The 14,125-nt window shown below is 40.1% G+C and overlaps 2 protein-coding genes across 3 annotated transcripts; both read left to right on the forward strand.

Annotated features, from left to right (window-relative positions):
* The first annotated feature begins 388 nt into the window (after positions 1 to 388).
* mrps15 (mitochondrial ribosomal protein S15) lies at positions 389 to 2,955 on the forward strand. The gene is made up of 8 exons (XM_062399437.1): positions 389 to 640; positions 1,205 to 1,273; positions 1,361 to 1,436; positions 1,570 to 1,618; positions 1,760 to 1,844; positions 1,929 to 1,987; positions 2,379 to 2,570; positions 2,685 to 2,955. Exons 1-8 carry the CDS (start codon positions 511 to 513, stop codon positions 2,790 to 2,792), a joined length of 768 nt encoding a protein of 255 aa, XP_062255421.1. The 5' UTR covers positions 389 to 510; the 3' UTR covers positions 2,793 to 2,955.
* Positions 2,956 to 5,368: 2,413 nt separating this feature from the next.
* Positions 5,369 to 12,151, forward strand: oscp1b (organic solute carrier partner 1b). 2 transcript variants are annotated; one of them, XM_062399435.1, is made up of 10 exons: positions 5,369 to 6,266; positions 7,665 to 7,819; positions 8,350 to 8,517; positions 8,801 to 8,881; positions 9,003 to 9,106; positions 9,457 to 9,585; positions 10,107 to 10,176; positions 10,392 to 10,534; positions 10,651 to 10,714; positions 11,205 to 12,151. In XM_062399435.1, exons 1-10 carry the CDS (start codon positions 6,155 to 6,157, stop codon positions 11,322 to 11,324), a joined length of 1,146 nt encoding a protein of 381 aa, XP_062255419.1. In that variant the 5' UTR covers positions 5,369 to 6,154; the 3' UTR covers positions 11,325 to 12,151. The 2 variants fall into 2 exon arrangements, with proteins under 2 accessions (XP_062255419.1, XP_062255420.1); XM_062399436.1 differs by having other exon boundaries at positions 10,395 to 10,534.
* The last annotated feature ends 1,974 nt before the right edge of the window (positions 12,152 to 14,125 follow it).

Genomic DNA, 14,125 nt, shown 5'->3' on the forward strand with positions numbered 1-14,125 from the left:
CCACGTTGTCATTTCATCGACTAATTAATGTCAATATGACAATGATGTATTGTAAATGTATGTGCACAGTTAACAGCCTGTAATCAGGTATAAATCAGTAAATTGAATTCTCACTGATATTTCTAGATTGATTTGTATAAAAGACACATCTCAACCCGAAACCAATCAACCAAAAGCCTCTAAAACCTTTTCAAATAAAGTAAATTAAATAATTAGTTGTTTATCAAAGGCTCTTCAATGCTCAATTAAATAAGGAGGATCTAAAAGGCTGCGGATCTAGGTTTCCTGTTGTTTTTGTCACATAAACCAAAAGTGACCTCTCGTTATTGGGTCAATCGATGTGTTCTGTGATCGATAGCCCAGCCTCGATCAAACACGCTCCGCTACGCACTCGGCTCATTTGGTCTGATCAAAATGGCGCTTCTCGTGTAGGGGTCGAGAGTCGCTACCTGTGATATCTTCATCACTTCCAGACATAAGTCGTGTCCCTCCTCGCCTCTGCTCGGAGCCATGTTCACTAACGTGGCTCTGCGGACCGTCCTGAAATCCTCCGCCGGTGTTTTACGGGATTTTGGCTGCGCCGTGAAACCGTGGACCTGCAGCTCGGCTCTCGTCGCAGCACCGGGAGGAGTCAGCGCCGGTGAGTCCGACCGAGACGCGAGGAAACAGGCAGGAGCGGACCGGAGCGGACCGGAGCTAACAGTTAGCTAACAGTCAGCTAAAAGTTAAAGGATCAGAGTCAGCTAACACTTAGCTAATAGCCTATTGGTCGTCATTTAGCCTGGACACCACCAGTACCCAAACATCAACACTAGGGGCCGCTGTGCCACATTCAGCCACATGACTGATTCTGGAAGTGAATCATTCCTCTTGAAATATGTAAACACGAGATGAATGTTGTTTGTTTCTGTGGTCCTCCTCCTATTAGTTGCCTTTTTTATTTATATTTTTTATAGGCTTTTATGGAACACAATCATTTCAAATAGTTTAAAGAGATGGCAGCATTACAGATCCACCACTATGTCTAACATGTAGAATATATTGAACCGACATTTCAGGTTTCTTTACTGTATGGTTTGAAAAGGATCAGGCTTGTTATCAGACCATGTTACTTGATAGAATTGTTCTTTATCAATCATCCTTTTGTAGCATTTCTGTCATTCTGCCTCTCACCACACATTAAATATCTCTTCTCTCTCTTCAGTTGCAGGAATCTTTGCTCTTCATCCACCAGTGAGACATTATGCCCGCGGTGCAAAGACCAAGAAGACAGGTAAATGATGAGGCTGCATTGTCACCAAACCATGTTTTATCATTTTTGAAATGTTCCGTTTTCAACCAAATATGTTGTGTGTTCCAGTTCCTCAGAGCCAGCTCAGCGATCTTCCTCCAACGATGCTGAGGATGGACTATGCAGCCGTACCTCTCGCTCAAACGTACATATAAACTGTTCCTCACATAAAATGAGTCAAATTCAAATGTAGCTTTAAGCCTTGTTACAAATATGTGTTCATGTATTTATACAATAATCTGCTACTTTTCTAACACCGGTGTGTTTTCTGTTATCAGGACTGATGATGTGGTCAAACGACTTCTTTCACTGGAGTTGGCATGTCATGTAAGTTCTTGAACCTCAGCAGAGTGGTTTGCCATATTTGACCTGTTTTATTTTTTTACTCTGCTAAAGATTGATTTCCTTGAAACTCACACTGACTTGCTGCAGAGGCACTAACAAGTAGTTAAATGCTCATCTCCTCAGAGCGACAAGCTACAACTGAAGAAGGAACAGCTGATTGCAAAAGTCCAGAGGGATGAGAGCGACCGCAGCTCAGTGGAAGTTAAGGGTGAGTTACTTTGCTTCAGTGTTGCACAAACCTTTGTTAACTCTATTTGAAAAAATCCTTTTTTTTTACTGTCTGTTCCTTCAGTGGCTATTTTGACAGCAAGAATCCGAAACTACCAGGAGCATTTGCAAAAACATCACAAGGTCAGTGAAGGAGAATCAGTTTGGTTTGTGTTCAGGTCGACTTCTTACGTTACAAGTTTTTGCACCATGAGAAAAGTTCACTTATGAATACATCCCCACATTTCCTCTCTGTCTTCCTCTGGTGTCAAGAGTGTGTGAAGTACAGGATATCCTGTGTACTCCCCCACATGAAATGAAAACATGCGTAGCACAGTTATGGTTGGAAATTTCCACATTGCATTACACATTGAGCACCTTTGTTGTAACTGGTTTAGATTGGGAATAGAGGTTGTGTAACTTTCTCTGTTATATTTGTAATTAAAATATCCTAACTCCCTCACATGTGGGCTGTTTGAATCACATTTGAAAGATCCTCATTCTAATGTGATTTTATTTATTTTTTTCACTCCAGGACAAAGCTAACAAGAGGCGGATGCTAATGGCCATTGACACAAGGAAAAAGATGTTGAAATGCCTTCGACTGGTTCGCTATGACGCCTTTGAGAAAGTGTGTGAGCAGCTAGGAATCACGTACACCTTCCCCCCAGAGTATTATAGACGAGTCACCCGTCGCTGGCTGGCGAAGAAGGCCCTGTGCATTAAGGTAGCGGATAAATGATTCCATTATTCTTCTTAAATCTATATTTGCTACAGTCAAACTGATTAACACGTTGAAGGTGTTGGACCGCCCCTCACTCATCTGTGTGTGTCTCTACAGGTCTTCAAAGAGGTGCAGAAGAGGAAAGAAGAGGTGAGACTGAAGATGAAGCAAAGTTTGGCCTCCACTGCAGAAGAGGCAGCCAAGACAAAAGCGACAACCCTCTAAAATATGTCATACTATATATACTTTATCATACTATAAAAGAGTGAATGGCAAACTATTAAATCTCCACACATCTTTACTTTTACACCTTAAGTTAAGGTATTTTGAAATCTGGATTAACGGCTTCCTTTTCCATGTTATCAAAATAAAATATAATGTGCTTATGTTTTCGGGTTGATGTCTGATTTCTGAAAATGTCCAAATAAATGAGATAAAGCGATTATTACTACATTGTTAGAAATGAATTATTCAAAAGGTGTCCGAACATATATGTGAAGCAGTGATTGAGCTCACTCAAGGTTCATGTGTTTTCTGAACTTACTGAGTCAAACAAGTAAGTAGGAACAATTTGGTTTGGTGACACAAAGTGTCCATAGCCTCATTCTTTTCAACCATAAGATGCGGCTTTGAGGTTTTTTTCAACTGTGGTTCATGACGTCAATACTGGTAATTTTTCATCTGCTAACAAGAGCAAGTCCTGTTATCAATCGCAATACTAGTGTTAACTTTGCTGAATGAAATCCATTGGCACTAAACCTAGACTGAGATCTGAGAAATGTTTTGTTGGACAGAGAATGTCAAAGGTGTTGATGGATTCATCGAGGATGTACAATTGAGGTTGTTGGATTATTGCAATGTTTGTCTTTTATTTTGTGTGACTACTATAATTATCTTATTATGATCCAGTGAAACGTTACGGTGTCAGAAATTAACCTTATAGTCATTATTTCAGGTCCAATAGGCTGAATGACTTCATAAGATCTCACCATCACTATTTTTTTGACTGCACTGGATGTATAGTACTGGGAATTTTCCAGTAATATTTAGAGCAATCTAATATTACATCTTTTAGTATAATATAGTTTGGTACGGGTTTGATTCTTGAGTAAATAATTGTTGTCTTTAACAAACTGCAGTGGTGACACATGTTGATTCAACTTGCAACTTAGGTGACAAAGGATGTGATGCAGCTGTGGTTGTTCTGTGGATGTTTGTTGTGTGATATTCTCACATCTGCATGAGTTTCTGATCTTTACTGATTGCATGATCTCCATCCAGCCACTTATAACAGAGCGATCTGCATCTGTTGAATATTATACCCACTATCTGATACGGCAAAGAAAAACAGAAACTCTTTTATGGTCTATGTTTGCCAGAAAATCACCACAGATCTTTGACATCTTAGACACAGCATGTTCTTGGCGAAACAGTGTTTCACAGCTCAAGCTCGTCACGGTTTCCTGTGCGGTGGGCAGTTTGTCAGTTTGATCAGGAGGAGCTCACAACACTGATAGACTCTTCTGGTAAGTGTCACCTCTTTTTCCACGCGCAGTAGATTATCTTGTCATTTAGTTAAAATGATATCAATCCATGGTCATGAGCCATATTTCGTAAAGGTTCACTTGTATTTTTAAAAGTTCTGGATTCATGTTAAGTTCCTAATGTCTGCATCTGTACGAGATATTTGGTCCTTTGTATGGTTTTAACTCCAATATAATGATCTACTTCTGACCTGTCTGACTTAAGAAAAATCTATTCTATGACATGTTTTTATATTTAGAATCTTCCAATAAAAAATCTCTGAGCAACATTGGCAAATAAGAAACTGAACTGTTGCACACTGATTGTCTGGAGAAGATTTTTTCCTGGAAGTACAGGGACATTTTTCTCATGAAGATGTAGAAAGGTCAATCATTTATCAATTGATTTCTAAATGACAGACACCAAATGTCATATGTAATGTGGAACCTGGAAAGACTGTTCAGGCTCATCTCTTCTGCAGCTCTTCCACCTTGTTTATATTCCAATACTAACAGCCTAATATGCTCTTCACTATGCAGCTGAATCAAATTCCATAAACCAAAATGTCAAACCCAGTGGTGACCAGTCAACCAGGTGCAGGCGGCTATGGGACAAATGTCCAGACAGGAGAGTGGAGCACGGGCCTTTGCTCCTTCTGCAGTGACTTTCTTGTCTGTGAGTTCAAATCTAAGATGACCCATGTTGACATGTTGTATTTTCTTTACATGCACCAAAGACCCAGATGTCATCACTTCTGAGACACAGAAACCTTTCCTCTTACATAGTCACTGATATATTTCTATTGTGCAGGTGCTATTGGCTGCGTGTGTCCACTTGCACTGAGCTGCTACACCGCGGATAAGTATGGAGAAAACTGCTGCTTGGGTTGTGTGCCAGGAGGAATAACTGCCATGAGGACTCATATGAGACTTACCTATGGTATTCAGGTATGTCACACATTTATAAACAATGTAAACATGTTTGGCAGTTATGTCTTTTTGGTTTCATACAGAAGAATTGACTTCAGTAACACGGCTCTTGTGAAAGACAGAAATTTCATGAACTCAGGAAATGTTGGGTGTTCCGTGAGATCGACAAACGTGAATTGCAGCATGTTTTGTAACATTCTATGTTGTGATATTTTCCTTCTTTTTTCGCAATCTTCGAACCATAGGGAACCGTGTGCAACGACGCCTTGATGTCTTGTTTCTGTGGACTTTGCGAGTTGTGCAGGATGGCACGAGAAATCCGCATCAGGAGCGGAGAGGTCACACAGTAACCAGACACAGAGCATTCTGGGCTGCTCGACAGCTTTTCCTGTTTGTCACTTTTGGCCTGTTGCTGTGGACGTAATGTGTTTTTTTCTGTAGCTTGCCAAATGCAGAGCAATCAATGAAATATGCATTTTAAAATGTTGAATGGATTTTCACCTTTAGCTTTATACTGTGTGTCTGTGTAACACTGTGACGATTTACATTTTTTTTTTGCATCAGTGTAAATAAATTACATTGTTCACTCATTTTGTTTCATGTATTTTTTACTGTGGGAACAAGTTCAGATGTGCCATTACTTTAACAAAACACATGTCCTTTATTAATTTTTTTTTTTATTCACAAACCGGTGACTCCCAAACCTTTCGGCTTATGACTCCACCTCCAGATTTTTGTTGTATTGTACTATATTGTATTGCATTGTATTACATTTTATTGTATATATTATTTCACATTGTTTTGTATAAATTATGTTATGATATATTATTTGTATTGCATTACAAAAACATAATTTTATATATCTTATATTATATTATACTACTTTGTAACGTATTGTTCAATAGTATATCATTAAAATATATTATATTATATTATAAACTGACAGTAACTTTTGCATCCTTCTGACTCCTCCCTCTTTCTGTACGTCATTACACACAAAGCTCTGATTGGCTGTTGTCTTCGTGGCCTGGCAACCAGAAGAGGCTTTAATAAACAGATCCCAGCAGCAGATGCTAATCGAGCTAGCAGCGTCTTTAGCCTCTTCTGTTTTCTGGAGACATCCAAACGTCCACCATGTCTTCACGGACTCTGCCGCTGCTCTTCATCAACCTCGGCGGGGAGATGCTGTACATCCTGGACCAGCGGCTCCGCGCCCAGAACATCCCCGCGGACAAGGCTAAGAAAGGTAGCTAGCTTTAGCAGCTAAGCAGCTAACAACACAAGTGTCACCACCGCGCAATGTTACAATACGACAACTGCACGTTCACTCCAGACGTGTGTTGTAAAATAAACACATAAAGACAATGAATCAGTCCGGTGGTGATCTTTGCTGAATACACATGTTCTCATCAAATCATAACTCACACAGACATCAGGTTATTTTGAATGAGACAACTGCACCTGGACAAATCTGTAATTATAATTCCAAGTGGTCCATTGTTAGTAAATGAGGGGGGGAATTATATGCTTAAGTTTTATTAGTTTTATGTATTTATTACAGTATTTAATTATCCCTGATATTTTATGAGTGTTGATGTCTTGCTGCAGATACAGTTGAATACAGTTGGACACAACTCTATACACACTTTATGAATGGGATCATAGACGTCATATTACTGTATGATGTGAATGTTAGCATACAACCACAACACATGATGTCCTCTGATGGTTTTCAGGATTTTGTTGAATTTTCTATCTCCTATTTTAATTCATAAAGTTTCCACAAAAGTTGGCTGGATAGAGGAGGACAGAAGGAGAGGTATTTCAGTACAGTCATGCACTCAGTAGTTTTTCTCTCTGCTTTGGCCTAGACTGAAACAACCGGCTCCATACACAGTGAGACTTGATAGATGAACCATATGAGACCTTGCACTCAAAGATTGGCTCCTAAATGATGTATACTGCTCATCTGTAGACACTGATGCATCCTTTAGTGGTCATGGTGCTAACATGCTCAAGTTCTGTCTGCAAATATTTGTGGCTTTGAATAGTCGGAGGGACTTTTCTAAGATGCACTGATCAATATCTGTAAATTCTCCGTATCTAAATAAGATTACACGCAACCACACTGGCCCATATGTTGCACGTCACAAACCATGCTCTACATGTCATGAGAACATACAAATCTCACTTGATCTTTTAGATATATCAAGATGCTTTGAGTCACCATACTTTCTCTGCCCTAAGAGAAGCCCCTAACTTTGGCTTCCTTATGGGCAAGTAGTACTACAGAAATCATATCCCAGCCTTGCTGCACCAACCTAGTGTGTTTGCCTCACCCTGGAGCAGATCAGATGGAGCAGATCTTTCTGTCAGTTTCAACAGCAACTTGCAGCAAGGCATCACAACACATGAATAAACATCTGAGTGGAGTCCAAACATTACCTGCTTACCAGTAGGATACATGCTTATGGCTTTCCACGCTGCTGCTTAGTTCGGGCCTTTGGGATTAGGCATTGGTTGAAATGGTTTCGGCCAACGTACAGTGTTCTACACATAGCTCATTTGCTTGCCGCTGAGAACATTTGTCTAACCTCGCTTAACCCTTGTGGACTTTTTCTCTTTGTGCTGTTTGCCTCACTAGTTATGAATGACATCATCACCACCATGTTCAACAAAAAGTTCCTTGAGGAGCTTTTCAAGCCGCAGGAGCTTTACTCCAAGAAGGCCCTGCGGACTGTGTTCGACAGGCTGGCCCATGCATCCATCATGAGACTCAATCAAGCCAGCATGGACAAGGTAGAGGACGGTTATTAGCAACCAGTTGTATACTATTTAGTGTTTTTCTTTAAACATCAGTCCAGACATCAATCGTGATCTGCCATCAATAGCACTGTGTTTCCAGTTCTTGTTACATCTTCTGTATGCACACTAGAGCTGCATTTAAAAATCAATGAAGCTTTGCATCTACGTGGCATGAGTCGACACAACAATCAGTGTGAATATATATCGAACCCACCCCACTGTCTAAGTGCCCCTGAGCAAGGCACCCTACTCCCCTAACACCTGCTCTCGGGGCGCCGTGCATGGCTGCCCACTGCTCTGTGTGTCCTCCTGTGTACACCAGATGGGTCATAGCAGAAAACAATTTCCCCCCTTGCATGCCGTGTGTGTGTGCATGTGTGTGGGACAATAAATGTATCTTGTATCTTGTATCTTGAATACGCTGTATGTGGCTCCCCCTGTTGTTCATTATACGCCAGCAAACTCAGTTTAAGGATTTACGATAAAATAGGCCAATTACCTCATGTTTGTTTTCCTGTTAACAGCTGTATGACTTGATGACCATGGCCTTCAAGTACCAGGTGCTGCTCTGTCCCAGGCCAAAGGACATCCTCTTAGTGTCCTTCAACCACATGGATGCCATCAAGGACTTTGTGAAAGACACTCCCAGCATCCTCGGCCAAGTGGATGAGACTTATCAACAGCTCATAGAGGTACAATACAAGTGAATTCACTGTCCTCAGTGGTAGCCACATTACACATTACGTACATTACAGTGCTTCCTGAAGTGTGCTGCAAGTGAACTAGGTCAAATGATGAAAGATAGAGAATGCAGAAAGCAGAACGGCTCCAAATACAAAACATAACTAAACATAACTATACAATAGGAACAAGAAGAGAGGGAAACCTGAGTACGAGTTTGTCTCCAGCTCTAAAGTACTCCTCGGATCACCACCTCACATGTTTCAAATTCTTGTGTTTATTTTTACTTTTCAGATGTATACGCCCATGTGTAGCGGGGAATTCCAGCTGATTAGACAAACCCTTCTAATCTTCTTCCAAGACATGCATATACGGGTAAGTCCATCATTTGAATCAAGGGATGGATATTTCTCAGTTAATATTCTTTTTTCTGGTTTGTGTTTTATTGAAATTTTATCACAAGCCTTTTTTTGCTGTCTATCCTGTTCTATTCCAGGTGTCTATTTTCCTAAAGGACAAAGTACAGAACTCTAATGGCCGCTTTGTACTTCCCATCAGTGGCCCCGTGCCTCATGGAACACAAGTCCCAGGCTTGATAAGGTACCACTGTAAACAGCACGTATCCCCCTCCACAAAGCAATCAGGATGATAGAGATAGTCACATTACTTTTTGCTGTTTTGTCTTTTCTGATTGTACTCAGACTGTGTACTCTCATGTTAAGTAGTCACGTCTGCAGCTAATTGCATTACACAGGTTTTACCGAACAAGCATTTACATTCTAATTTTAGATGTAGTGCACGTTTACCTCGTAAAGAGTTACTCAAGTATTGTATGTCAGTGAAACATATTGGACATAGAAAAAGCAAGCACACTCGTGTTCATTATAGCATCCTGGCTTCGACACTGTGAACTTACACAAATTTTGTGTTTGTGTTTCTGGTATTTCCAGGATGTTTAGCTGCACAGGGGAAGAAGTGAACAGGCTGAAGTTCACTAATGGAGGAAACTACGCCGCTGCTACTCGGGAAGGATCTTTTGAAATATTTGGAGACAGGGTCACCAAACTAGGCACAAACATGTAAGACTGTGCAGTGAAAGTTGGTCATTTAATGGTTGTCATCAAGGCAGTGGGTCTCCAGTATCCATCATGCTTTTCAATTTTAAAGAGGGTATTATACCTCTATCCAGAGTTGAGTGGAGAAACACATGTGGAACAACATGCAATCAAACAGGGATGTTACCTATCACGGTCGCCACTTTAACCCGTTGGTCTATCTATAAAGTGTCTGTAAATTGTGTTGTAACGTTAGATATTTTCAGATTAGATCCAGTAAGATTCAGCGTAGGGAAGTTACAATTACTCTGTTGAACCGCTAAGGCTTTTGGACGAGTGACTGTGTGTAAGATTAAATCAGTCAGCCTATTAGTACTTGACATAGCTTCAAATTTATACAATGACAATCTAGATACAGTAATAATACAGTATATGGATAACGCAATGAAAAATTACGATATCAATTAGTTCGTTCTCCTTTTGCAGGTTATATTTGACCCTGCTGACACGCATGTTGACTCTGTGTGTGTGATCTGTTCTTTCAGGTACAGTGTCAGCCGTCCAGTGGAAACCCTCATGTCAGGAACATCTAAAAATTCAGCTCAGAAGACTAAGGTGAAACTGGTTTACTGAAAACATGCACCATTAGGCTTTTTCAATACATAAGTTACATTTTATGTATGATTCCATAATGTTTGCACATGAACCGGAATTTGTTGAAGTGAGCCTGATCCTCTCTACTTCCTATTTCACCATCAACAAGAGCAGGATCTTGTGAACAACAGGTTAAATATAAATCTACTGAAACTGAACAATCCACTGTGGTCCAGCAGGTCAATGCTGCTCCCAACCCTCTGGCCAAGGAGGAGCTGAATCTGTTGGCAAAATTAATGGGACGGTTAGAAGAGCCGAATCCAGGAAACACAGACAGCGGTTTCCGAGTCAACCTCTTTGCCACCGATGAGGAAGAAGAGTGAGTCCTTTTATTTGTGTGTTGTTTGACACATGGTCAAATTCAATAATTCTCCTTGTGTAAGAATATATTTGACTTGTTTTAATTAATGACATTCTGAATCTCCTTTATAACAGAGAGGCGTTAATATCAAGACCTGATGAGCTTTCATATGGCGTCCTTAAAATCCAAGCAACAAAGGTAAAGCTTACTTATGTAACACACTTTTTTATGTTCAGTAATTGTGGATGAAAATGAAATGTGTTATTGCACATTTAGTGACAAAAGGCCTGAAAAGAAATCTGTCATCCAAGGACAAGTGCTCAACCCACAACATTCTCTTTGGCCCAGACTGTTAACAGTGTCCCTGTCCTCATCTCTGTCCTCTTCGTAGCCATGACAAGTTTTTTTATTTCCTTTTACCAGCCCCCAAATATGTTTGAAAAACTAAAACAGAGTCTGTATCAGGTCACAGCTGTCAGGACATGTTGCGGAACTGCACATACTATCGAATCCATCAAAAAAGCCATCATCAAACTCCATGGCCAAATGTTTCATCAGATTGCTGGACTTAGAGTCGATTATCAGATATGTGAGGGTTTGCTAGTCGCACAGGATTTACTGTAATGAGGTATAAGTGCCTGTGATTTCCACTCCAACCTTGTGATTGCTGGATAACCTTTTCTTTCAGGACCTACAGGCCAATGCTGAGCTGGCCAAGATCATGGGAGAGTTCACGGTGTCGGGAGATCAGTCTCCCAGCGCCAGCAGCAAAGGAGATGACCTTCTTGCCATGATGGACGGTCTGTGACATGTCACCTCAACAGAAATGCCCAGGGGATGGAGAAAAATGCATCGCTGGCTGTCTGCTCTTCTGTAGACCAGTCTACTCTCCGAACCTGCAACAACACCACAGGAACCTCACGTGCAGCCAGAGAAACCTTCTTGTTTGGGTGGTTTTAAATTGCAGCTCTGATGTGTGTCAACCTACTGTCTATGATCCACAGCTGATTTCCATAGATATCCCAGAGGAGCATTCAAAAGGGTGCATACCCCCACAAAGGGCCCTATCTCGCAATCTTAAGAAAGGTATTAAAAACTCCACCCTCCACCCTTTGTCCGGATCCAAGCTAAAACATTTCAGCGTCTGATAAAAACACCATTCTCTCATAAAAAAAACGATTAAGATCCTGGATTATTTTGTTACAGTGTAAAGAGGAAGTTTATTTACTTCTGCTGTATTCTCATGATGAAATGATGAATGGGGGGGGGGGGGGGGACCCAGGTGCTATGTCTATCATGATTGGAATTCCCACAAAACTTTATTTTGATAAAAAATATATTTATGTAACATCATCCTGTCCCACCTTTTAAAATATTTAAAGTAAGAGAATCAACTTGTAAGACATTTTCCACCACCCTGTGATGTCTCTGAATGTTCAGAAATGGTCTCATTGATGGGTACTTGATTATAATAGAGAAAAATGCAATATAAAGAACGGTGTAACATGTAAATATGTTAATTGCATACTTTATTTATTCTATTTATAATTGTCTGTGTATAGAGGAGTGCATATTGCTGCAATTATCAAATTGTTGAATGTGCAATGTCGGATTTTTAATAAATTGTTGAATAAATATGTGGTCAGACTGGTATTGATACAACAGATCGTAAAAAAATAGAACAAACCCTGTAACACCTTGTTGTAGTTGATGAGCTCTAACAGTTGGGGGAGCTGTCAAACCTTTCTAAAAATGAATGTGTTGTTACTGACTAACACACATTCACAACAGTCACAGAATCTTTCTTAATATGGTCATAAAAGTTTATGTATTTTATCTCTAATCCACCTTTGAATGTGTTGGACTCTGACATGTGGATAAACAAATGTGTCATTGATTATATTTATTTAATACTGTAAACACATGCTCTCCCACCAAACCAGATTGTTATAAGCCATCTGCTTGAATGCCATCCACAATTAGACTCCTCTGTTTCTCCCACAGATCTACAATGGGAATTGCTATAGCAACAGATATCAAAGTGAGGCAGACAGTCTGCACTCCACTCCACTCCACATTCAGACAAGGTGCATAACATGCAGGTAAAACATGCTGAGACATTTCTCTGAATTGATCTGGGGGTGGAGGATTCTGGTGAGGTCTTCCCAATAATTTTGGCAAAGGAGAGAACAGAAACACTGAAGCATGTGCCTCGAGGATCCTCCCTCCCAGCAAAACAAACAGAAACCAGAGCTTGTCATCCTGCAAGACGGTGCGCTGAGGTCACCTGAGCTCACAAGGAAAATTACCTTTCGCGTAACGATTTGCAAAGGGCCTATGTATTTGTCTACCTTGATTATTCTATCTAAATGATATAGTGAAACAAATTACAGAATGTTATTTCTAAGATAACAGTCTACTATTGCTTCCTTCTAAAAGTTTTAAAAGTGCTACAAACTTTGCTCCGATGGGCCACACCACACTAGATATTTCAAAAATAGCAGGCGACAAACTTAAAGTCATTAAAGTTCAGTTAACTTCCTAAAACATGTCAGAGGAGCATCTGAAACCTGTTTCTCCCACAGACCCAGCATTTCGAGTTATGATTCAGTTTCCTCCGAGTGGGACTGTGGGCAGGACACTGTAAAGCCACAGGCTGATAAGTGTTTCATGTGGCCGGGGGCATGTGCTCTGCTGAGTCAAGGCAGGAAGACGAGAGCAACTCAAATAACACTCTGCCATTTAGGTCGGCCTCTCTGTCTGTCACACCTGCCCACTGGTTTGAAAACTGGCAACAGTGGGTGGGATTTTTAAGGTTAATCATGGAGGCTAAACTGAGAACACAGGTGCGCTTCACTGAATGTCATTCAAAACTATACATGCTCACTAAACGAGGGAGGAATTTCCTTTTTGGTGAGCTGAAACAGTGGATGTGGGTTTGCAATGACACCCTGGGGAATTTCAAGTCTCAAATATTGAAAAATAAATGTGATTATCAGGTTCAGCTCCTTGTTCTCAAAGGATCTGCTACAAAAACACAAAGCGATAAGTATACAAAAAAATCAATACAGAAAAAAGGAACTAAAACAAAAAGCAGACATACAGACAAGGTGTAGGCTGAAGCACTAACTCATCAAGATGCGCTCAAACCCAGAGGAAATCAACTGGCAACCCTGTTAGATCCAAAAATGAATTCAAGAGAATGAAGATGAAGAACCCTAAATATATTCCGTGTTACATAGTTTCACCAAGTCATATTGATCATCTGAATATAAAATAACTTCAGTAGATCCTTGTATGAACTAAAGTTTTAGAAGTCAGCACTCTATATGTGCATAAAAATAGGCAGGCACGTGGCAGGTGTATGTTATGGTTTCTATTAATAGAAATTACTTCACTTAGGTCATATGGACAGAACCTCCACTTACTAATTTTTTTTAATCGTTACTATTCAATGACTATTTAAATTTGTTTACATATTTGTCCCAGTAGATTTTACTTTGTATTAGTTTACCTTATTTTTATTATTGGTATTTTTTATGTATTGCGTGTTGCTGTATTCTTGTTGTACCTTTTACTTTGTGAAGCACTTTGGTCGCCCAAGTTGTT

Source organism: Platichthys flesus, chromosome 11 (assembly GCF_949316205.1).
Source record: "Platichthys flesus chromosome 11, fPlaFle2.1, whole genome shotgun sequence".
Lineage (NCBI taxonomy): Eukaryota > Metazoa > Chordata > Actinopteri > Pleuronectiformes > Pleuronectidae > Platichthys > Platichthys flesus.

Coding starts and splice junctions, on each gene's coding strand:
- mrps15 (XM_062399437.1), top strand. CDS start 511: ATGTTCACTAACGTGGCTCTGCGGACCGTCCTGAAATCCTCCGCCGGT. Junction 1,988..2,378: donor ATTTGCAAAAACATCACAAG/GTCAGTGAAGGA, acceptor TTTTCACTCCAG/GACAAAGCTAACAAGAGGCG. Junction 2,571..2,684: donor AGAAGGCCCTGTGCATTAAG/GTAGCGGATAAA, acceptor GTGTCTCTACAG/GTCTTCAAAGAGGTGCAGAA.
- oscp1b (XM_062399435.1), top strand. CDS start 6,155: ATGTCTTCACGGACTCTGCCGCTGCTCTTCATCAACCTCGGCGGGGAG. Junction 8,882..9,002: donor TCCAAGACATGCATATACGG/GTAAGTCCATCA, acceptor GTTCTATTCCAG/GTGTCTATTTTCCTAAAGGA. Junction 10,715..11,204: donor TTAAAATCCAAGCAACAAAG/GTAAAGCTTACT, acceptor CTTTTCTTTCAG/GACCTACAGGCCAATGCTGA.